Source organism: Malaya genurostris, chromosome 1, assembly GCF_030247185.1.
Source record: "Malaya genurostris strain Urasoe2022 chromosome 1, Malgen_1.1, whole genome shotgun sequence".
Classification (NCBI taxonomy): domain Eukaryota; kingdom Metazoa; phylum Arthropoda; class Insecta; order Diptera; family Culicidae; genus Malaya; species Malaya genurostris.
Window position 1 is genome coordinate 37,033,048 of NC_080570.1, and position 24,829 is coordinate 37,057,876.

Genomic DNA, 24,829 nt, shown 5'->3' on the forward strand with positions numbered 1-24,829 from the left:
CTCAACAAGTGGATGAAGAATCCTAGACGGCCGTGCCGGCTCAATTTGCTACGTAGGTGCAGCCACTTTCGAAAGTGAAAAAAGGCGAATGTCCATCAAATCGATCACGATGAAAAGAGATGAAGAAAAATAAAACCACGATCCGCGTGTAGTAGTAGAGAAGAGCAGGCTGCTGGCTCTATCCGCTTTTTCCCTTGCTACCAAAACGGCATACGGCTTGTACAACAACAACTTACGTAATCAATTTTGTTGGCCGATCGTTTTTATTCGTTATTTTCCACGCTGCTTTACGCTTTCTTCGGGCAGAGCACCGCCGTCGAGTGAGTGGCGGGGTACCAGTGATTGAGTTACCTGGCATTTGCACCACGCTGCTGTTGATCCGACGCCGACGGGGGACCCGAAAAGCCCACGATGAAAGAAAAAGTTCAAATATTTGCTTGCCTGTTGCCCATCGGCCAATGCGCGGAAACTCCTTTCGAAGTTTGTTTACATTTTCTATCGACGGTCGGAGCGCCTGTTTCGCAATGTTTCGTCAATGTCTGCTCACTCTCTGAGTGTATCTCCACGCTGGGTGCTTCGAATAAACCCGAAGTGGTGAGTTACCACGTTGCTGCCGGAATCGTGAGCCAGCTCGGGCAAACCTACTGCTAGTTGCTCGCCGGTTTTCGTTGCGGTAAGAGCGCCGTGGTTTTGATCTCGTTCCGAGCTCACGTTGCACATTGCGGTTTACAATTGTGGAATTGCGATAGTGTTAAATGACAAACTAGCTTTAACAAGAGGCCATTGATAAAGTATGTGTCTGTAATGGAATTACATGCCGCTTAGAACTGTTGGACAGAAAGGACTTTGGTTCGAGTGCTCGTGGAAGTGTAGCTCAAAAAATATTCCATACAAATGTGGCCGGTTAAGGATGAACAGCGCAATCCCATCATCATGCATGGATCGGTACATTAATCGTTATATTGCGCCTCCGCATTCGGTTCAACAGCATCAGCAGCAATTGCTAAACCAACAGGCCAATCAAAATCTGCCACCAAATGGATATTATTCGCATCAGATTCTTCATCAGCAACAACAGCAGCATCAACAGCACATTGTACAGCAACCTCAGCAGCCTCAGAACCATGGGCCACCTAATGGTTTCATGGTAGGTTGCTACAATAATGCCAGCGGGTGGACTGGAGTTCCGTTGATTTCGACTGCTTCACGAAGACCTCGAAAATTTCAACAAATCAACCAAAATGTACCGACAAATCACTATCAATCAAGCAAAACGGACTTCGATGAATCTGCCATGTCAAGGCTGGCTCTTCATGCCCACGGTGCCCCATTAATTCTGAGCAACAATCGCTACCGACCGGGGAAATCGACTTCCAACAAACCCATCAAAGTACCCCCGAATCCGAATGCGACTCGTGACGATCATCTGCCACTTGTCAAGCTAACACAAAATGTGTCTTCTTCCCACTACACGGTAGCGAATTCTAACGATGCCCATTCATTGATTAACAACGACGATTTCGGTTCCGGTGTCACTGGTGGCAGTGCCAGTATGTCAACATCGTCTGCTGCGTCGGAAACGTGTCTACCGCGAATCATAAAACCGCGCAAACGAAGAAAGAAGGATCGCAAACCGAATGTTCAGAACTCGACGGTAACGACGCAGACCTCGATCGCAACCACGACTGGAACCGCAACATCCGTTCATTCGACCAATCCGATGCCTTCGTCGAATGCCTTAATCCTCGACGATACAACGCGTGACTTCCTACATGAAATTGCTCTGATTGCAAATGCCGGAGGTACTTTCGATTTCTCCGGTGTCCCATTGATGCATCAGCTTTCGGCACCTTTGCAGCAACCATCCCAACCACAACAGCTGCAACATTTTAGTAGTAACAACAGTGACTCTAGCGATTCGGGAATAAATAGCCTGTCGTGCTCGTGTCGGTTGTGTGATCCGTTGGGTAAAATATGGGCGTTCCCATTGAGACGGTCCTGTTCGGACAATAGTGCGGAGATCGAACTAAACCGCGCCAAAGATGTCGGTGTGATCGGTAGTAACCGAAGTAATTCGTTCCGAAGTGAGTGGCGTAGTTCACCGCATTCTCTGGATCATCAAAAGCAGCAGCATCAGCAACAGCATAAACAACCGGACTTCGGGTCTGGATCTAGCAGAAAGGGAAGCTTCAGCGATTCCGGAGATTCGGGATGCGATCTGCTGAGTGGGCTAAACTTTTGCTCCGAGGATATCCTGAGCAGTGTGAATCGAGAATTGTTCCTAACGCCGGTGGATGGCGGCAAGGAGTTCAAATTTCCGACGACGGCCGGCTGTGGTGTGGGTGGAAGTGTAAACAGTATTAGTGGTAGTGGAAGCCCCGGTAGCGTGAATTCCGTCGGTGCGGTCAGTGATAACAGTGAGTTGCAGCTGATAAGTGAGTTGACGAAAAAATTGAACGAAGGTTTGGATCTGGGTGGACGGACCTCCGCGTCTGGAGGCAGATCTGACAGTGGTTCAGTGTTTTCCGATGGTGTGTTCGGTGGTACCAATGGTGGTTGTGTTGGGAACGACGGATCTCCACCGGGTAGCGGAAGCACCGCCGATCTGTTCGTAAATTTTGATGTGATCTCACGAAACAACTTGTTCAGTGCAAACAACATCAGCAAATTAAGCAATCTATTATTCGATGATGGTCTAACGGCACCGGGCCTAGTGATAAATAGTGCCCAGAGCGGCCACAGCCTTAATAATAACGTTCTCGGTGGTGGTAACGGGAAAAGTGCTGGTGTGAATTACATCCGGAGCAACAGTATCCAAAATCTACAGGCCCCACCACCGCTGCCGCCGCCGTCGTCGTCGTCACCATCGTCCTCATCATCGTCGTCCTCTGCATCGTCCGCGGTGTCCGCGATGGTGTCCCAAACACCGGGTGGTACAAGCCTGTTCGCCGACCATCAACCCTTCCTCTTCGCACCGGACACCGATCGTGGCTGTGAGCTGCTCAGCTGCTTCGATATGGTTTGGAGCAACGATCGTAAACTGCTTCCGGTCGAGGAATAGGCAGCCCTACGCCCAAAAAGCAAGTGCGAAATGGTCGTCGTTCATTTCCAAGAAACATAGTTTTTTTTTTCATTTCGCGTTGGTTTTTCGGCTTGTTCAACCAACATCGTTAGCATTCTAAGACACACAGAACCAACATCCCTAGAGCTGGAACTGGTAGATTGTAAAACTATACAAAGCAAAAGTTGTGGTAGCAAAAATGTGTGTGCAAACAGATATTTATAGTAGATTCTCACACAGGAGCCAGGGCGAAATGCCTGCCAGGAGTCGCATCCGGGCCGCAAAAGGCGAAGAACAAGCATAACAATCTGTAAACTTGATAATCGCGCTTCTTCGATTTGTTCGTTCCATTCTTCGCGCTAAGAATGACCGGCAAAGGGCCTCCCGCGTCGCATCACCATAGAATCGGTTTATAGAAGCCATGAAGATTTGGCCGATTATCCCGCGTGTTTATATGTAGGATATAAGGTTAGGGTCACATCAGCTTTACGTGTGTGTGTGGGTCTGTGTTTACCCCGAAAGAACAGAGTATTTGGTTGGTACTTTTGCGTTATAATTCTGGCAAGGGTAATTTTCCTTCTTCAAGTTCCCGTGTGAAAATTGATGGGATCTCGTTTCTTTTTTTTTGCGAATAAAATTGGGCTCTGTAATAAGCTGTAATATGGCTTCGTTCGTAATTATTTTGGTGTTCTGGTCAACCTACACCTACCTATTGGGCCGAATCATTTCCGAACCGACAATGTGAAACGATAAGATATTGATTGGAGGCCATCGAAAATGCATTTTCCGTGTTCATTCTGTTTATCGAATCTGTCGAAATTAATATTAAATTAATCCGCATCGGGAACGCACAATTCCGATGTGAAATTCATGTCTGAGGGATGTTGTTTTAGTTCCTGTTCGGTTGGTGGACCCGCTCGACCGATTTCGTATGCATGGTGGCACCTTTTCCGCCTTTTCTTCTGTGCTTATGATGGCCACTCTGCCCATATGAATGATAATCGTGTTATGGAAACATAATGCCTCGATAGTTTCGGCAATCGTTTCGGAGACTTTGGTGAAGAAATGACTTGCTTTGCTTTATGATGCAAACAAAACAATGGGACAAGGGGCTTTTCAATGGGCCGACCTTCTTCAAAGTGGAATTTTATAGCAGAGGTGGTTTAATGATTATTTTTTTATCTTTTGATTCCATTAGAATCGAACGATTCTACTCTATTCGAAAATTTGTAAAGTTGTAAAAATCCAACACAATCGAGCTTAATGCTGTAACATGTTTTAGACTGAATTCTTCTCGATTTGATTGCCCACTGAAGCAAATTCAAACAACAATAAATACATCACCATTCGTGAAAAGCAATTCGGCATCCACATCGACGTCGGCTACACTGAAGTTGGTGAAAATCACATTTCAAAACATTGGTCAGTGATGGCCTAACCGAACTTGCAGTTTTGTCATTAATATGCAGGTTAAAAAGCAACCTCCGATAGTGGCTGCCTTGTGAATTGTGAAGAGACTATTTTTCTAGCATGGAAAATGCATCCGCTAATCCTGAGGAAAAGGATTTTTGTCGTGAATACGACTTACTTTACTATGGGGTGCCTTTTCAAAATTTACCCTACGAGAGAGTGATAAGTTTTTGATCGTGAATATCTCTTGTTGTATCTAACGAATCAACATAATTTTTGCTACATGCCATCGGAAATATGATCACAATTTTATGATAAAATTTTCAGTTGGGTGACATAAACTCAAATAGTTCAAAATTAAACTTTTCTGAAATGTTTGGTATAAACGAGTATCAAAGAGAATAATTCATAAGGCGCGTTTACCTTTCTCGTATTTTGAAAGCTCATAGCTCAGTGATCTGTGGTAGGATTTATATAATCTAACTACCAATAAAATCGAAATTTTTCAACTTAAACGTGTATAGCAAAAGTATTGAAGAATTTCAATAGTACACTATTAAAAAACCTGTTTCATTTGACCCATGTCAACACTAGCCAATCAGAACGCGTTCTGAGGAAGAGAACAAAATAACTGCTTCTGTACAACAAATCGTTCGAGATAAATGTTCCGAAAAGTGGTGAATATCGTAGTGAGTTTCTCAATTTGGTCCTTCTGAATGCTAGAAAAGAATCCCTACCGCATATTGATAGTTTTTTTCAATAAATTATGCAAATCCGAAATGAAATAATCGACATTAAAATTCTGTATGCGGCTCTTTTTATAGCCGTTAGGACCGCCCATTAGTGATAAAGCTACAAACGAAATCACGTAAAAGAAAGCTCCTAACAAAAATTGAATCAGTTTGGATTCTGAAATTCACAGTAATCGAGATCAAGTGAAGCCTTCTTTGTTTTTGCGAGAAATGTGAAAAGAGGGAATGCTTGCATAATTCATACAATTGATCAACTAATTGATATTCGGAAGTGTTAAGGAACATGTCAGTTGTTTTCATATTCACGACATCCAGTTATGTCTCTGACATTACCCACCCGCCTTTTTGTTTCACATTTGGAGAGCTAAGAAATTAGCTCAGATTGCAACTATGTTGTCACCAGCCACGCTGTAATATATCATTAGCCTCATTAACTGATTTTTTCTAGAGAAAGTAACTTATTTCTTTTGAAATTCGAACTTTTTTCTGATTCAGAACAGCAAACTGTGCGAATTGAATCAATACTGACGCTACTTGTATGAAAAGGGGTTCTTTTTAAATATGGCGTCATTAAAAGTTTGCGATTATAAGGCGGGACGAACAGAAGAAAAATAATTTCTGATTCGTAGAGATCAAATTTCGAATCTTAGAATAAACAGAACAAATCGTTGATTTTTCTATCATGTCAAGCTAGAGCTTGAGAACATTTGCTTTGAATGCGAAGTTTCTACTGTTGAGCATTGACTGGTTCGGGGCGAACGGTGCTCAAAGCAGGCCAGCCACCATCGCTTTTGAATAGATTTTAGCGCATTTTTCTTCTATGAAGAGAAGCTACAGTTTTCTGTCACTTTCGATACAGTTTTCTGTTTCTTGGCTAGGCAAAAATTTTACGTGCACTGGAGGACTGCGCCTGACAGATAACGATGTCGTCACTCCTCACTCTAGCCTCACTGCTAGCGACTAATTGTGTAAAACCGCTGGTTCTTTTCCGACTAACAAACAAGAAGAAATTGTTGAATTTCGATCATGGTTTTTCTTTTGTTCTAACTAGAGCAAAAAATCTCGATTCCTATTTTAATGGAAGAACAAATTGCATTTAGTTGTTTGTAATAAGTTCTAAAAAGAACCGAATTATTAAAATAATTTCGAGAGTTTGAAATAGTTGATGGAGCTTTTCTCGAACGCGCATCCCTGGATTCTGGACCAACATTCTGCAATTGAACTCTGAATCTGAAACTGGAATTGAATGCTGGGCTGGGATTCTGGAACTGAATTATGAAACTGCAGTCTGAACCTGGATTCTGGAACTGAGCTCTGAAATTTGATTCGAAAACTGAATTTTGGGCCTGGAATTGAATTCTAAAGCTGGATTCTGCAACTGAATCCTGGACCTGGATTCTAATACAGAATACCGAACCGGATTTTGAATTCAAAACCTGAATCCTAAAACAAAACTCTGAACCTGAATTCTAGTATTGAGTACTGGAGCTGGACTCTTAATTCTGAATCAGAATTTTAAAACTAAATTCGAAGCCTGAATTCTAGACATTAACACTGGGCCTGGACTCTGGAATTGAATTGTTTGCAATAAGTTTCTCGGTTCTAAAAAGAACCGATTGATTAACATCATTTTGAGGATTCGCAATGTTGATAATAGTTTCCGGTAAAGCGCACTCCTGGATTCTGAACCAAGATTCTGAAATTGAAGTCTGAATAAAATTTAATGCTGGGCCTGAATTCTGGATAAATTTTCTGCAACCTGGATTTACGGATTTAACTTTGAACTTGGATGCTAAAATTAAATTTTGGATCTGCCATTGAGTTCTACATCTGGATCCTGGAACTGAATACTGAAAATGAATTCTGGCTCTGGAATCTGACACTGAGTTTGAAACTGAATTCTGGAACTAAATTTTGTTTCAGGAATTGAAGTGTACACATAATTTCTGGAACTGAATGTTTGAACTGAGTTCTGGATGCGAACTCTGAACTGAGGTTCCGGAACTGAATTCGTTTAGAGTTGAATTCGGAACCTGGATTCTGGAGCATGAATAAGCAATTGAATTTGAATCCTGGACTCTAGAACTGAAAGTTGGATTCGGAATAAAGTTTCTGAACCTGGGTTCAAGAACTAAATTCTGTACCTGTAATCTGGAACAGAGTTCTGAACCTGGAAGAGAATTCTAAACCTGAATTTTGCACCTGGGTTCTGGTACTGAAAATTTGCTTCTTAATTTTGAACCTTAATTCTAATACTGAATTTTGTATTCTAAAACTAATTACTAAACCTGAATTCTAGGACTGAATTCTAGATAAAGTTTTCGAAGCTGGATTGAAGAACTAAGCTCTGGATCTGGATTCTGGAACTGAATTCTGAAATTGAATTTTGGACCAGGAATTTATTTCTTCACTTGGATTTTGCAACTGATCTTTTTAACTAAATTTTGGACCTGTATCCTGAAATTAACCCCTGAGCAAGGAAGTGAATGCTGAACCTGAATTCTGGAACTAAATACTGAACCTGGATTCTGGTACTGAAAGCTTGATTCTGAATTTTAAACCTGTATTCTAAATCTATATTTTGAATTCTAAAACTAGAACTAGAATTCTGGATAAAGTTTCTGAACCTGGATTAAAGAACTACATTCTGGAGCTGGGCTGAATTCTGGAACTAAATTCTGGAACTGAATTTTGGACCAGGAATTGATTTCATAATCTGGATTTGGCTTCAATTCTGGACCTGTATGTTGGCACTAAGCTCTGGACTTGGAAGTGAATTCTGAACCTGAATTCTGAAACTGAATTTTGTATCTAAATTCTAGAACAGGATGCTGAACCTGAATAATCTGGATAAAGTTTACCTGAACTAAATTTTGGACCTGTAGTATGGAAATGAATTCTGATTCTGGATTATGGGACTGGTAGCTGGACCTGGATTCAAAATTTGGAATGTGAATTCTAAAACTAAATTTTAAACCTGAATTCTAGAACTGAATTTTGGAACTAAATTCTGGTCTTTCTAATTGAGCTCTAAACTTGGATTCTGGATAAGGTTTCTGAACCTAGGTTTAAGATCTACATTCTACTACTACTACTACTCATTTCTGGAATTGAATTCTGGACCAAAAATTGATTTCTAGCCCGGAATTTTGTAACTAAACTCTAACTAAATTCTGTATTGTGCTGTGTATTGTTTTGGACTTGGAAATAAATTCTGGAACTGAATGCTGGACCTAAATCCTGGACCTGGGTTCTGGTACTGAAAACTTCTGAATTTTGAACCTTAGTTCCAAAACTGAATTCTAAAACTAAATTCTGAACCTGGATTCTAGTTGGATAAAGCTTCTGAACCTGGATTGAAGAACTAAATTCTTGACCTGAATTCTGGAATTGAATTCTGAAATGAATTCTAGAACTGAATTTTGAAACGCAATTTCAGACTAGGAATTGATTTCTAACTTTGAATTCTGCTGCTGGATTCTGGACCTGTATTCTGGAACTGGGAGCTGAATTTAGCACCTGTAACAGAACTCAAAACTAGATACCAAAATTGAATTTGTGTACTGGTTTCTGAACTGAATTCTGCACCTGAACCGACCGAATCGAGGTGCTTATGGTACATTGGCTAAAACATACCGCTCAGTCAACTGCGCAGACTATAATTAAGAAAAAGTATCAAATTTCTATCTTTTTATAACCACCGGTTAATTATTATAGGAAAGAAATAGTGCTCACTACTCCAAAACCGTCATCCTAGGACGATTAAGGCAAACACTTGTCGTAGTGAAATTGAATGATTTACGATACGGATTGGTCAACAATCCCCCATATTCTCCAGAACTGGCCCCCAGCGACTATTATCTATTTCTAAATCTGAAAAGGTTTCTCCAAGGAAAGCAATTCTCATCGAATGCTGAGGTCTATTCGCTTCGCGGTTCAAACATAAACCGCTAAGCAGACATAAAATTATTGTTGTTTGCTATTAAATTTTAATTTTTGATTGTTATTTTCTCAATCTACTGAAAATGTTAGTAGAAATTGTTGGAACCAAATTTTTATTCACGATTAAGTTCTACCCATTTTTTGTACAGGTATTAAAATAAGATGCATTCTCGTTGATGATTTGCGTTTCATAATACCTTCCCTCTTCTTTGAGGTGTAGGACGGTTTAAAATATAGTTAACCTCTATTTTTTTTGAAGCGGCAGTGTTAGCCATTTAGAGCAGTGCAGTAAAATTTCATTGAATTCTATTGAAACCGAATGTGAAACACACTGACGATCTCTCTACTGCAGTAAATTTCACACTCTGACACACACAACGTCAAATCAAATCAAATCAAAGCTCAGTTTAACCACCGTATGTTGATCTCTTGACCTGGATTTTGGAACCAGTTGTCGTATGTTTGAGCCCCGACCTGGATGGATTCTTAGTGTCAGTAGGATCCATAGTACTAGCCATGCAATAATTCTGTACACTAAGAATCGGCTGCGAAGTCTGTTGAAACAGAAAGGCCAAATTCCACAAAAGGAATGTAATGCCAAGACTTTGCTGTGATCTCTTGAAATTGATCTCTTGAAGTAACAAAATATCTCTTCCAATAGTGTGAGAGCGGCGTTCAAAAGAGGTTTATGTAAAAAGTCGAATTGGTGATGATGATGATGGTCCCACCTCATACCCCTACAAAGGTGTGAGCAGAACGAGTTATCTAAATGATAATTAATATTTTTGCACATATCTTAACCAGTAAACAAAAGAAAACGATCTGATTAATCTAGCAGGTATTGATTCTTCTTCAAAAGAACGACTGACCACAAAATAACATTCAAATATTTCGAATTTACTATCCAGGGTTAATCAAGAAAATTTCCAACCCGGGAAGATCCTTGATCACATCAGGAATCGAACCCGATATCTTTACCAGTATCAGACAGTAATTCACCTGGCCCTTCCCGCCGGACCAGTTCATCGCTACACACATCAGCTACGATGGAGTAACGAGACTGCGGATGAACAGAGCCAAGCCCAATTCCATCAACAACTGTCGATCCCAATTAGTTTCCCGAATCTATTCCTTAAATTATTAATCAAACCTTGCGATCAAGGTCAAGAGCTCTTCGGCCGGTCCTGTTCGCTTTCCAAAATTGGTGCAAGATATTAGATGAAAGACAAACCAGGTAGCTGAAATATCAATTACAGTATATACCTCAAATTAATAGTTTCCTCCTCCAGTTTTCATTTTTAATACTTTATACTTCATTTAAAATTCTATTCATTCGAACTTGCTCACTACCAGGAGCGAGTACAATGACGGAGCTATACTATTTGGCATTTGAAACTGAGCAAGCAAAACTTCAAATGACGATGAATGCTGGGTGCTTCATTTGAAAATGGCATCAAAAGGTCATATGAATTTGTATCAATATGCTGACAGTCAGTGGCCATTCATTTCATTTTCATCTGATATCATTCGATTGAAAATGAAATTTTACCGCACTGATTTACACCCTCTCTTTTTGATACTACCGCGTCGAAGTTGAAGCTGGCAGGGTTGTTAGGGTCAGTTAGGTCGTACCAAGCAAACTTCGAACCATGGCCAAACATGCTATTAGTCTTAACGTCTTAAAGACACTAACGGGGCGGCATGAGATAGGAACTTTTGAACTTTTGATAATCATCGGTAGTTGGATGTTTTCGGTGATTGATCCGAGTGAATGCACCCCTCGGCTTTGCGTCAGCACGCGCCCACCGGTTGACGCTTTCTTTGTGTTCCCATCGCATATTAGTAGTTATTTGCATTCTCACCACACGTCCGGGGCCAAACAAATTTTTGACTGCACATGTGTGATAGGGACGGCTGCTTTGTGACCGCCTGTTTCACCGAATAGTTATGTCTAAATTGTGATTTATGTTGCTATTCATGCCCCACACCGTCGTCGTCTGCGTGCGGCTGCTGCTGGTGGCGCTGCCCGAGAACCGCCGCCGTTGATACGCATTTTCTGTTTTATCTGAGTGCTGCTGCCTGTTAAGGCCATTGTTGTCTTGCGGTATGCTGGCTGATGGCGTACCGAACGACCGACCGACCGTGTTGCGAAACGTGAATCCAACCAGCATTCGGCCGAGGCCGATTGTTTGTTCAACTCCAAGAGCTACCGTGTTTCCAAGTGGCACCACCAGAGTGGCGCTGGGAAGCGTCTACCGCGGATGCAACCGCGCAATGTTCGACGGTTGTTGCAAGCAACCGCCGAGAGCCAGCAATCAACTGTTGAAACCGGGCGACGGCCACCGGGTCAGTGAGAATTAATCACTATCCAAGTGCTGACTGTTGTTCATTGTGTGACTTTCAGTGCGCACCAGTTCAGTGAGAAATTCGATATCAGGGTTGAAGTTTTTTTTTCTTTCGTAATTCTAACCGTCGCCGGGAAAAGGCCTTTTGCGATGATGAAATTTAATCTGTTCCGTTCGGTGTCGTATTTGAGAGTGTCCCCCTGGGCAGATTTCTAGTTGAAGGAGTTCTAATTTTCCTGATTTTTTTTTTGGTCAGCCTGAGTTTTTTTTGTCCGATGGTCGAGGATCATGGGTAGGACGAAAAGCAAGGATAAAATAGAAATAGTTTCTTCTTTTTTTTGTATTCCCAAATCTAAATCCAATCCATCTTCGTCTTCCTCTACTCGGACTCAAAAACCTGTTGCTGCAAATGCCTACCACAAAAAATGTTCATTTTTTTGTATCCTTCAGTTCCAATCAGCATTTAAAGCATATTCGGTTTCAGCCTGCGTACGTCACCAAAACCACTTGAATGATTGAACAAAAAAAAAAAAAAAAACACCGAACTAGTTTGTCTCTGACACGATTTCAAGTCGCGAAAGCTTATCCTCGGGCGAAAGCTTTTAGGGATGCTCAAGTGATTCAGAGGGGTGTACGGCAGCAACCAAAACCGACTCACCCCCAATTTGGATGGTGTCGCCAGTATCCTTCGGCTGTCAAATTTAGCACTAATGGTAACCTTTTTCGGAGCTGCCCCGACTTGATCAACTTGATCAACAAGTGCAATTAAGGCTAACCAACGACATATCGATTGAATCGATTCTGATTAGTTCAATTAAACGCAGACTGACTGACTGACGGAGGCTAAGTCAGCGTTCCTCAGTCTTGAAAAGACGTGCTCGGAATTGACGAAAACGGTTTTGCAATTATGTCGGGCCTGGGTGGATCGCGGACTGGTTTTGTGTTTTACACTCTAGATCCTCACCGGCGGCCATTAGAAAACGACAACATTTATTTTTCTTCCCTATCTCAACGGCTGCAAAAAGCCCTAGGCAGTAGAAGACAGTAATGACGTTTAATTGCTGCACCACGATCGCGCGACAGCAACGCCGTTCCAGATCGATCGCGTACGATCGTTGTGTCACGTGCGTGCATCGGTGCATTTCAATGTCAAGCGCGAAAGCGCGTTTTCGCCGCTCCTCAGTTGGCAAATATGTGTCGCTGCATGCCTGTTAGATTCATGTCACTTTCGGATGTCATCGCACAGAAATTTATCACTAGCTGCTTGGTTGATTCGGTTCGGTTCGTCGGCTTTCCGACTCCGACTCCTGGACCAGTTGTTGATGATGATGAGTGAAAGTAGATAAACTTGTTCAATGCCAGACGTAGCCAGACGGTAGGGCGTTTTGTCCCTGGTGACAACCGGCTAGACGAGACTATCTCCTCGAAGTCTCGAAAATTTTATCCCTTATTTTTCCCTTCACAACGAACGTTCTTCCAAGTCACCAGTTTTGACCTCAATTGTTTTGGAATTGCATTTTTTGTTGGTCGAAGATCGCACAAAGCATCCAGGGTGCGTCTCTCTGACTTTCCCGGTCAGCCAGAAGTGAAAAACTTTCAAGAGTTGGCAACCCAACCATGACAGGGCTTACCGAAAAAAAAACCAGTTTCCTCTGTACCCTTAGGACTTGTTGTTGTTGTTGTTTCTTCGGAGACTGCAATTTTTTTTGAACGACCGGCCAACCGCCGTCGTCGTGAAGTGCAATGTATTGTTTTATTGTCTGCAGTCTGTGCAGTCGTTTGCAAAAGAAACCGTTTACTTACCACAGAAGAGAGAAGAAGACCAAACAAAAACAAAAAAAAAAAACGCAATTTCGAATTAAAATTTATTGCCCATTTGCAATTGGTTGTGTGGCCGGTTTCTCGAACCCGAACTTCGAAGGGCCTACCGAAAAAGAAAAATCGCTTGGCAGTAAATTTTGGGCCGAAATTGCACAAACTGCACTGCATTTACTTACTCACTAAAGGGGAGGGAGGGTTAGTGCTGCGGCAGCCGGCCTTCATTAGACTGTCCCAGCAGCATCGTATGCATCGAATTACTCGTTTCCGGACCAAATTGCTAGCCTGGAGCAGCCGCTGGTCGTCCGGCCGTCCGCGGCCGTCCTGTCGAAAGGTGATGCTGATTTTGCGGATAGAATAATAGCGATTTATTAATCAACTAACGAGCCCGGGGTGTAACGGTGTTTTCGAAATTATATTGTTTTGTTTTTTCTTCGTCTGCCGCCGTCAGAGTGTTGTTGAGTACTATAATTTCCGAATTTCCGAAAGCCGCGATTATGAAAAGATCCTTTTCATTTTCTTTTTTCATTTCATTTTTAACGACAGGAGACCGATTATGTCCTTTCATTACCAGTTTTGAAAAGTCCGAGTTATGTGCATTGTTTTATGTCTTGAATACGAAAAGGGGTCATTTTAATTATAGAAAAGGGGTCTGCGGATATTGTATTTGACTTCCTTTAATTCCTCAAGTATCTATTGTTGCTCCGAAACACAATTGTTGGCTAACAGTTGAAAAGTGTCTGAAGGCTGACTGTTATTGCGAATTTCTTAATTGATTCTACACACAAATATGTGTCTTGTGGAGAACAGAACTCTAGTTTCGGGTACCCGAGTAAAACGAACAAACCTAGACAGATGTGATCACCGCTTCCTCTGCGGTGACATTCGCGATTGATCTGTTAGAGGTAATCTATTAAAGTCTTGATGAGATAAAGAGAAATCTGTCCCGAGCCCCTCACAGAAAAGACGTTTCACAGTCACAGTTTCGAACCGAGTGTATTTTTTGTTGAGAACAAGCATCTAGAAGGCCTAATACCAAATTTAATGACAATCTATCTGATCGTGTCAGACGTCTAGTTTTCATCGAGCTATAGAAAATGATGCACCAGCGCATTCATGAATAAAAGCAACGGTGAATTTGAATGATTTACGGTACAACTTGGTCCACCATCATCCCCCGTATTCTCCAGATCTGGCCCCCAGCGACTATTATCTATTTTCAAGCCTGAAAACGGTTTCTCCAGGGAAAGAAATTTTCGTCGAATGCTGAGGTTATTGCAGAAACGGAGCCTATTCAAGGGGCATTAAAATGCCAAGTGTATCGCTCTACTGAAGAATAAAAAAGTTTTCATGGTAAAAAAATCGACTTTTTCATTGTTAGAGCCGGGACTTCTCATTCCACGTAGTATCTACCAAATTTTCTTAAAAAAATATTAAATTCGACGAATTGACCTGCGGTGAAATAATTATTGAAGAAATGGTTTTCGACGAAACGGCTTTCGACGAAAAGGCTGTGGGTGAAACGACTGTCGATAAAACGGTTTTCTGTAAAACGGTTTTTATCAAAATAAATATTAATAGAACCACAATGTCGGCCTAATGGCTTTCGACAGAACGACTTTCAGTCAAATGGCCTTTGGCGGGCTTCCATTCATTGAAGCGACTTCCGTCGAAATTTTTTTCTGTAATTTGACTCCCTCTATATTCAGGGTGTTTTTAGGAGGTTTTGTTTTTTTTCAATTGAGGTCACTCTATAGTCTGAAATTTATTTTAACAGTGTAAAGTGACGTCTCTACTCAGTATTGTTTGGCAAATCATCATGAATAGGTTAACTGCAAATCGTGGATGTTCATTTTCAAAATCTGTGTTCGATTGAAACTGTTTTTAGAGCACTTCTTGAATTTTATGGTGCACATAATCGTCCGTATGAGACCACCATGAAGAACGTGATTATCAAATTTTGGCTTACCTTCACTCTTTTGGTTAATCATCGGTCCTTATTTCGTTAAAAATGATGAAAGACTAATGCCGTAGAACGCTTACGAGAATTTCTTCGAGATTTAAAAATATATTTTCATCGATTCGACGAATATCGATGATACAATTGTTACTCGTTTGGAACTTATAATGTACAAGCAAAAGTTTTTATCCTAAAAGAAATCATTTTATTGAAACGATGTTTTCAGTAAAACATTGAAAAAAAAAACAAACGGCTTATGATGAAATGATTTTCGACAAAATGACTCGAAGAAATGGATTTCGATGAAACGACATTCGGTGAAATGGCTTTTCACGAAACGGCTTTCGAAAAAATGGAATTTTCTTCAAAATAACGCTTAAGGCCAAATTAATTCTAATCAACTTTAATTTGATTGATTCGGTGAAAAGTTGTTTTTGAAGAAATGTTTTTTTTTTACAAAACCTCGACTTGATGAAATGACTTTCGACGAAACGACATTCGGTGAAACAGCTTTTCACGATACACGGCTTTCGAAAAACGGGGTTTTAACAGAACGATGCAGAAGGCGATTTCCAAACCAATAACCTTAATTTGATTGAATTCGGTGTAATTTTTTTTTTGAAGAAATGGTTTTTTTAACAAAACAACTTTTGATAAAATGATTTTCGGTAAAAAGACTAGATGAAATGACTTTCGATGAAACGACATTCGGTGAAATGGCTTTTCACGAAACGACATTCGGTGAAATAGCTTTTCACGAACCGGCTATCGAAAAAAAAACGGATTTTTTCAAAACAACGCTTAGGCCAAATTAATTTCAAACAAATAACTAATTTGATTGAATTCAGTGGAAATTTTTTTTTGAAGGAATGTTTTTTTTTCTACAAAACAACTTTTGATAAAATGATTTTCGGCAAAAGACTCGATGAAATGGCTTTCGATGAAACGACATTCGGTGAAGTTGCTTTTCACGAAACGGCGGAATTTTAACAAAACGAAGCTAAATGATCACTAATCAAATAACTTTAAAAAAGGCTCACAGTGAAATTACTTTGGACGAAACTAGTCCCGGCGGAACGGTTTTCGATAAAAAAAACTCTTAAAGGAAAGGCCTTCGGTTAAATCACTCTTTCAGTTTCAGTAGCAAAAGCATTATTTGTTTTTGTATCGGTTTCTGACGTTGCTAGTTTGTCAATTTTGATTTTCTGACCAGACCGAAATAGTTTAAATTTTTCCCAGTTTAAAAATTTCTTTTTCGTGTACACACAACCGCTAGTACTTCCTCGAATAATTTTTTCAATGTCCTTGGAATAATTGTTATTCGTTTATGTAGGTACAGATAACAGTGACAAATTGTTTTCAATGAAAATATTTTCATTTAAATTCATTCAGTTCGGTGAATTGATCTTTGACGAAATATTTCTTTCGTGGTGAAATAAGTTTCCATCAAAATGTTTTTCTTTTGACATGACTTTCGATGAAACAATTTTCGGTTGAGTTGAAACAATTTTTCGGTTGAGATGAAACAATTTTCGGTTTTCGACGAAAAACAAAAAGAAATTGAAATGGTTCTAAATAAACGAATTTTGCACTAGTTAACTTTCGACGAACTAGCTTTCGACAAAATGGCTTTCGACGAAACCACTTTCGGTGAAATGGCTTTCGACGAAACAGCTTTCGATGAAATGGCATTCGACGAACTAACGTATTTTGGTGAAATGGTTCTGAAAAAAAATGTTTTTCCCGGAGTGCTTTCGATGGAGCGGCTGTCGGCGGAAACAACTTTCGGTGAAATGGCTACGCATAAGCGACCAAAAAAATGAAGCATTTACCAAAAAACGACCTTTTGCGCTAGTTGGCTTTGATGAAACAATTTTCGGTGAAATGTTTATCTATGAAATAACTTTCGCTGAAATGGCTTTCTATGAAACAACTTTCGGTGAAATGGCATTCGACGAACCAGTTCTCCACGAAACGACTGTTTTTTAAATGGCTATCGATGAACGACTTTCGGCAAAATTATTTAAAAACGGAACGTACTTTGGTGAAATGGTTTTAAAATTTTTTTTCCAAAGTACTTTCGATGAAGCAACAGACGACGGAAACAACTTTCGGTGAAATGGCTCACGCATAAGCGACAGAAAGAGTGAAGCAGCTACCAAAAAACGAGCTTTTGCGCTAGTTGGCTTTGACGAAACAATTTTCGACGAAACAACTTTCGGTGAAATGGCATTAGATGAACCAGCTTTCGACGAAACGACTGTTTTTTTTTCTAATGCGTTCGATGAAACGACTGTCGGCGGAAACAATATTCGGTTAAATGGCTTTCGCATACAAGACTTTCCACGAAATGGCATTCATCAGAACGATTTCCGTTGAATTGTTTTTTGGCGAAATGATTTTTCGCGAAACTATCGACAAAAAAGGGTAAAACGGCATTCGACGAAATAGGATTCCATCAAAATGAATTGTTCTTACGTAATGGCATTCAAAGGAACGACTTCGGAGCGGTTTTTGACAAAACGTGTTTTGGTGATTATCAAATCTACGTTTTGCAAAAGTGCTTTTTACGAAACAACTTTCGGTGAAATGGCTTTGAAATAAATGACTTTCTACGAAATGGCTTTCACCAGAACGGCCTCTGTAGAAACGACTTTCGCCACAATTGGCGAAGTATTGGCCCTCGAAACTCAGCCTTTGAGCAAATTGCTATCGACAAAACGGTATTCGGCGAAATGGATTCAATCGAATTTTTTTTGATTCGAAATGGTTGTCGATGAAACGACTTCCGCATGTTTAAAAAAAACGGCTTTTTGCAAAAGTACTTTCATTTCAAGATAGAAAAAATATTGTCTGAATGGCTCACCATTTTTTTGTATGAAGGTAGGAAAACTGAAATTCTTAGTTGCATTGTTTAGTAGGCATAAAACCTCCTCATTTTTTTTTACTATCAGATTATGAGATATTCAAATTGTGCAATTTTTGCAAGTTGAATTTTACTGCTACCTACTTGTTTAGCAAATTTTCGAAACATTTTCCCATCGAGCGTGTGATGATGCTTTGCAACACGAAACAAAATGTCATCGTAACTGCAAAAATCCCCCCCCCCCCCCCCCACGCCTGAATTTTTCTTCAGCCAAGCCCACGAGGATGCCCGGAAGATTGATCATTATTTTCCAGCAGATCAAAATTTGATAGTCATCCTTCCTTAATTTTGTGGTTGGCGAAAACAAAAAAAAAACACAGAAGCCTGTAGCCCGTGGTCAAGCAACCTCTTAGTGGCTTATTTTCCAATCTACTGCTGATTACTGTTTCCGGCCGTACCGGCGACGGCCAGAGACGTCATTAAACATCGGGTGAATCATCAGGTGGTTTGGCAAATGTAACGTTTTGTAACGCAGTTCACGCATCCACCCCGTTTCCGGGGTGATATGGGCTAACGAACCCCAACAATTCGTTTCACGTGGCTAACCATCCAAACTAGGGAACCTCATATAACTCGTAGAAGCAAAAAAATAGTAGAAAACCTCCAAACTGATCACAACCTTAATCCGGAGAGGCGAGTGAGCAAAAAAAAATGAAAAGAAAACTACCGGCGTCGATGTGGTTTGCGAAATGGAAGGGAACAAAAAAGCCAAATTGCTCACGATTACATGACACCCTTTCATCATTCTCGGTAACCCAACCTTGGGGCGAGTTCTCGCTAACGACCATCCCTAATTGACATTGAGCGCACTTTTCTGTTTTTTTTTGTTTTTTGTTTTGTTTTGCTGTTGTGTAGATAATATTATTTAGTTTCGCTCGTCCGCGGCATCGAGCCGGCGTTGGTGAGTTGACTTTGTCAAACTTTGAAAAAAAAAAAAACATTCCGTCGGACCAACCGATGGGGTTGCGCTTGGGTTGCTAAACCTAAGAGAAAGAGAGGGGGACAGGGATGTGATCCAAGATTGAGGAGGTGGTTCGGAGGAAGTTGGGCGGACCGACAGACAGACAGACATCACCGACTTGTTGGTTACGCCAGAGAACGCTCTTCTTTCGCCAATTTTCCCATTCACGTAATTTATCGGCTCCTCCAAACAATACCTGGTGAGCCTCTCGTGAGGGTGATGGCTTTGTGGGGGAGCTCTGAGAACCGCAAATAATAGAGTGCCTCGGTGTGGTGCGCGGAACAATAAAAAAATGAAAGTGAAGCCCGACCATCCGCGCGAACGCACCAGCGCTCAAATTGGCCTCCTCACTTTCCCTTTTTTCGTGTCGATGGAAGGCACGGTTAATGAACATCCAGTTGTGGGAGGGGGGAGGAGGCCGTGACTTCATTCTTGACGCTCGGTACTTTTAACTGGTATGGTGACAGTGGTACCGACTCCCAGCTGCTAGGATCTAGACTTTGATTGCTTTGAAGGTTAGATCTGAGATCTTGATTGGCGTCGTCGTCGTCGTCGTCGTCGTCGTCGAATCTGAAGTTTACTACCATGAAAACAGCAAATCTACGATTTCTCACCGAAAAGCGCCAGTCATGCGCCGGTCGTCGGTCGCTAAGTGGCTAAGATCTAATTTCAACTGATCCGTCACTCGCCACAAACAATGCCGAATATTTGCCGTTTTTTATTTTTGTTACTCTCTTGTAGGATCACTTTAGGCTCATCAGTTCCACACGTTGAACTTCCCGGACGGTTATCAGCGGTTCATCTTGACAGGTTTCCTGCCCTGATGGGTCGTAATTTATTTTCTCTAGCATGACTTTTATAGCCTTATGGCTTCGTGTTCGGTATTAATTCTAAATTTAACAAAACCACCATCATTTGCTTGCTTCGGCAGCTCGTATTCGTATAGCAAATACATATCAAAGTTGAACGTTTTTGAGCGAGATGATGTCCTCGAATTGGACGCCTTCGCACGGGTTCAGTCCACTTTTTGTCTGCATACTTCTTTCGGCGTTTTCTGTCGCTCTCTGCAAACACTGAAGGACCCTTGGAACACGTGCTCGAAAAACAGTTCCACGAAAATAGCTACCGGTCGGTGATCGTGTGGATCCGCAAGACCACCCATCAGTTTTGGTGACTGAGATGTTTTGAAGAACACAACGGCCCTTCCAAGAAGGTAGCCTCCAAGATGAGAGAAGATTCAATGTTTGTTGGTTGATTTGTTTGATCAATTTTTGGATGGGAGTAGACTTACTTGCACTTAAGTTTGTAACCAATTTCAATTCAGAAACTGAGAAAAAGCGTATGATTCGGTGAAATGACCACTTCGGTCAAATGACCTCTAGTGGATTGGCTTTCATTGCTTGAAATATCTTCTATTTCATTATCTGAATATCATCTTGAACTTAAACTTAAGCTTACAAACATTTCAATTCAAAAATTAAAATAATTTCATGGAATGACCATTTCGACCAAATGGCCTTCGGAGAAAAGACTTTCGGATGAGCTTTCATGATTTTCAACTGTAGAAGAACGTTGCGAGACAAACTATCTGCTTTATTTACCTAAACTTGTTTTATTATGGCAGCTTAAGTTTGTGAATAAGTTTAATTCAAAAACTAAAAATGATGTATTATTCGGTGAAATGACCGCTTTGGCCAAATGACCTTTAGTGGATTGACTTTCTGAGAAAATGTCTTCAAGTTGAGAATAAAGTAGCGAAGTAGAATATCAGCTTTCATTATTTGAATATCTTCTATTATTTGAATTTAAGTTCACAAACATATCAATTCAAATATAAAGACTAATTGCTGAGTTGACCATTTCGGCCAAATGGCCTTCGGCGAAATGACTCGGAGGAACTGGTTTTCAAGTTTAGAAGAACGCTCCGAGGTAAAATATCACCTTTAAGTACACAAACAAATCTCGTTATTCCAGCTTGAGTTTGTAAACAATTTAAAATAAAGAGCTAAAATAGCGTATGATTCGGTGAAACGGCCTCTTCGGCCTTTTCTAAGAAACTTGAAGTTGAGAAAAAAGTAACGAGGCCAAATATCAGCTTTCATTACTCGAATATCTTCTAAGACTAAGAATTTAAGTTTGTAAACCTTCCAGTTCAAAAATGAAAATAAATTCATGGAATGACCATTTCGGCCAAATGGCCTTCAGCGGAAAGGCTTTCAAAGAAACTGATGTTCAAGTTCAAAAGAACGCTGTGAGGGAAATATCAACTTTGATTACGTAAACGTATTTCGTTATTCCAGCTTGAGTTTGTAAACAATTTAAATTCAAAAACTAAAAATAGTGTGTGATTCGGTAAAATGACTACTTCGGCCAAATGCCCGCTTCGGCCAAATGACCTTTAGTCGATTGACTTTCCGAGAAAATGTCTTCAAGAAAAAAGAAGCGAGACAAAATGTCAACTTTCATTACTTGAATATCTTCTAAGACTAAGAACTTAAGTTTGTAAACATTTCAATTCAAAAATGAAAATAAATTCATTACCTAAACATATTTCATTATTCCAGCTTGGGTTTGTGAACATTTTAAAATAAAAAGCTAAAAATAGCGTATTATTCGATGAAATCTGAGGAACTGTTTTCCAAGTTGAGAATAAAGTAACGAGGCCAAATATCCGCTTCCATTCCTTGAATATCATCGAAGACTAAGAACATATGTTTGTAAACATTTCAATTCAAAAATTAAAATAAATTCATGGCATGACTATTTCGGCCAAATGGCCTTCAGCGAAATGACTTTCGGAGGAACTGGCTGTCAAGTTTAGAAGAACGCTTCTAGGCAAAATATCTGCTTTATTTACCTTTAAGTACGCAAACAAATTTCGTTATTCCAGCTTGAGTTTGTAAACAATTTAAAATAAAGAACTAAAAATAGCGTATTATTCGATGAAATGACCGCTTCGGCCAGATGACCTTCTGAGGAACTGTTTTCCAAGTTGAAAATAAAGGAACGAGGCCAAATATCCTTGAATTCAATTCCTTGAATATCTTCTATGACTAAGAACATATGTTTGTAAACATTTCAATTCAATTCAATTGGCCTTCAGCGAAAAGACTTTCAGAGAAACTGATTTTCAAGTTTAGAAGAACGCTGCGAGGAAAATATCAACTTTTATTACGCAAACGTATTTCGTTATTCCAAACGTATTTCGTTTCCGTTTATTGAGATTGTAAACAATTGAAATTCAAAAATTGAAAATAGTGTGTGATTCGGTGAAATGACCACTTCGGCCAAATGATTGCTTCGGCCAATTGATCTTTAGTCGATTGACTTTCTGAGAAAATGTCTTCAAGACGAAAGTAGCGATTCAAAATATCAGCATTCATTACTTGAATATCTTCTAAGATTTGAACTTAAGTAATGAAAAATGAAAATAAATTTATGGAATGCCTATTTCGGTCAAATGGCCTTCAGTGAAACGACTTTCGAAGGAACTGATTTTCAAATTTGGAAGAAGGCTTTTAGGCAAAATGTTAGCTTAAATTATTCTATGTTGAATATGTGAACAATTTTAATTCAAAAACTAGTGTAAGATTCGGTGAAATGACCATTTCGGTCAAATGACCTTTAGTGAATTTACTTTCTCAGAAACGAGCTGACTCTTTAAGGAACTGGTTTTCAAGTTGAGAAAAAAGTAGCGAGGTAAATTATCAGTTTACGTTACTTGAATATCTTCTAAGACTTGAACTTAAGTTTGTAAAAATTTCAATTAAAAAATGACAACAAATTCATGGAATGTCCATTTCGGCCAAATAGCCTTCAGTAAAATGACTTTCGGAGAAACAGGTTTTCAAGTTTAGAAGAGCGTTTCTAAGCAAAATATCAGCTTAAATTATCTAAACATTTTCCATTACTCCAACTTGAGTGTGTGAGTGTGTTGCATGACTTGAACTTAAGTTTAAACTCATTTCAATTCGACAGTAAAAATATATTTCAAAGACTTTTCACTTCCGGCCTTCAGCGAAATGACTTTCGGAAGAACTAGTTTTCAGGACGCTGCGAGGCAAGATTTAAGATTTCAGTACTTGAATATCTTCTAAGATTTGAACTTTAGCTTGTAAACATTTCAATTCAAAAAAGGATGAAAATTTATTCATGTCGGCCAAATGGCCTTCCGCGAAATGACTTTCGAAGAAACTTTCAAGCTTTTCAAGTTTAGAAGGACGTTGCAAGGCTTAATAACCTAAACATATTTTAATATGACAACTTAAGTTTGTGAACAATTTAAATTCAAAAACTAAAAACAGTGTATGACTCGGTGAAACGACCATTTCGGTCAAATGACCTCTCTGAGAAACTGTTTTTCAAATTAAGAAAGTTGCGACAAAAAATCAGGTTTCATTACTTGGATATATTTTATTCTTTATACTTCAGTTTGTAAACATTCCAATTCAGTAATAAAATTGTACTTATGGAATGACCATTTCGGTCAAATGGCCTTCAACGACATGGCTTTCGAAGGAACTGTTCATCAAGTTTACAATGAAGTTGTGAGACAAAATATTCCAGCATCTTTTATTAGCTGAACCTACGTTTTTTAACATTTCAATTCAAACATAAAAATCAATTTCTGAAATTGCCATTTCGGTCAAACGGCCTTAGGCGGAATGGCTTTCGGATGAACTTTCAAAGTTTTCAAGTTTAGAAGGACGTTGCGAGGTAAAATATCAGTTTCAATTAACTAAACATATTTTATTACCCCAATTTAGATTAGTAGATGATTTTAATTCGAAAATTAAAATTAGTGTATGTTTGGGTGAAATGGTTGAATAAAGTTTCGTGATCGAGTCCCGTCTCAAAGCAAAATTTTTCGCCTGTTTTCAATGCAGCTATTTCATTCATCAGTCTTTTTCCGGTCTGTTTGTCGTGGGATACTGATTGATGAAAAGCTTAAGAAGCACATGCTAAATGGAGTTTCTTTAGATAAGTCTCAATCCGAGATCATAAGGCTTGTTAACGACAAAATCTGGACAAAATAAATTTTTAATAAAACAAATTGCTGTTAGTTCAATTCAAGATGCATTTTTTTTTCATTTAGTTGTGCATGATTAGTCATCTTAAAACTAATTACAGTTACCTTATTAGACTGCATGACGAAACTGCGAACTTTTGAGTTTATTCTAGCCATTAGGGTCTATGCAGACTTCTCTGCAACCGATTCCGCAGGTTTTGTCCAAGATTTTCGAAATTTTCCTATAGTTGTAGTTTGTTGTTTATAATGAGAGAGTTATATCTTCACTTATTGCCCAATACCGTTCGATAGGTTGCAACTCCGGTCAGTTTGGTGGATTCGTATCTTCTGGTACAACAGGGACTCGATTCGTTTCATACTATTCCAAAACATCTTTGGCGTAGTGACAAGATGCCAAATCAGATCAGAATAGCGAAGGAACGTCGTGGTTGTGTAGAAATGGTAACAATCGCTTCTTTAGCCATTCTTCATGGTATTTTACTTTTCCGGTAGTGACGAAGCTTTGGCTTGCTCGACCACAGCTGTATATTGCCTGCCAAACCAAAAATTTGTTGAGGTAATTTGGCCTTTTCTTCGTCCTGAAATGCTCCTCTACGTCGTTCCGTTGCAAGGCTGTATTAAAAGA

At 39.8% G+C, this 24,829-nt stretch overlaps 2 protein-coding genes across 2 annotated transcripts in view; both read left to right on the plus strand.

The window, feature by feature from the left end:
• Positions 1 to 24,829, plus strand: part of LOC131437376 (CCR4-NOT transcription complex subunit 6-like) — a 287,533-nt gene that overhangs the window by 21,973 nt on the left and 240,731 nt on the right. The window lies entirely within an intron of this gene.
• LOC131437316 (uncharacterized) overlaps positions 1 to 24,829 on the plus strand; it is a 47,272-nt gene continuing 22,443 nt past the window's right edge. The window contains exon 1 of the mRNA XM_058606590.1: positions 1 to 24,829. This exon is cut by the window's right edge and continues 22,443 nt beyond it. Within this exon, the coding sequence (XP_058462573.1) occupies positions 815 to 3,061 (2,247 nt within the window). The 5' untranslated portion in view covers positions 1 to 814 and the 3' untranslated portion in view covers positions 3,062 to 24,829.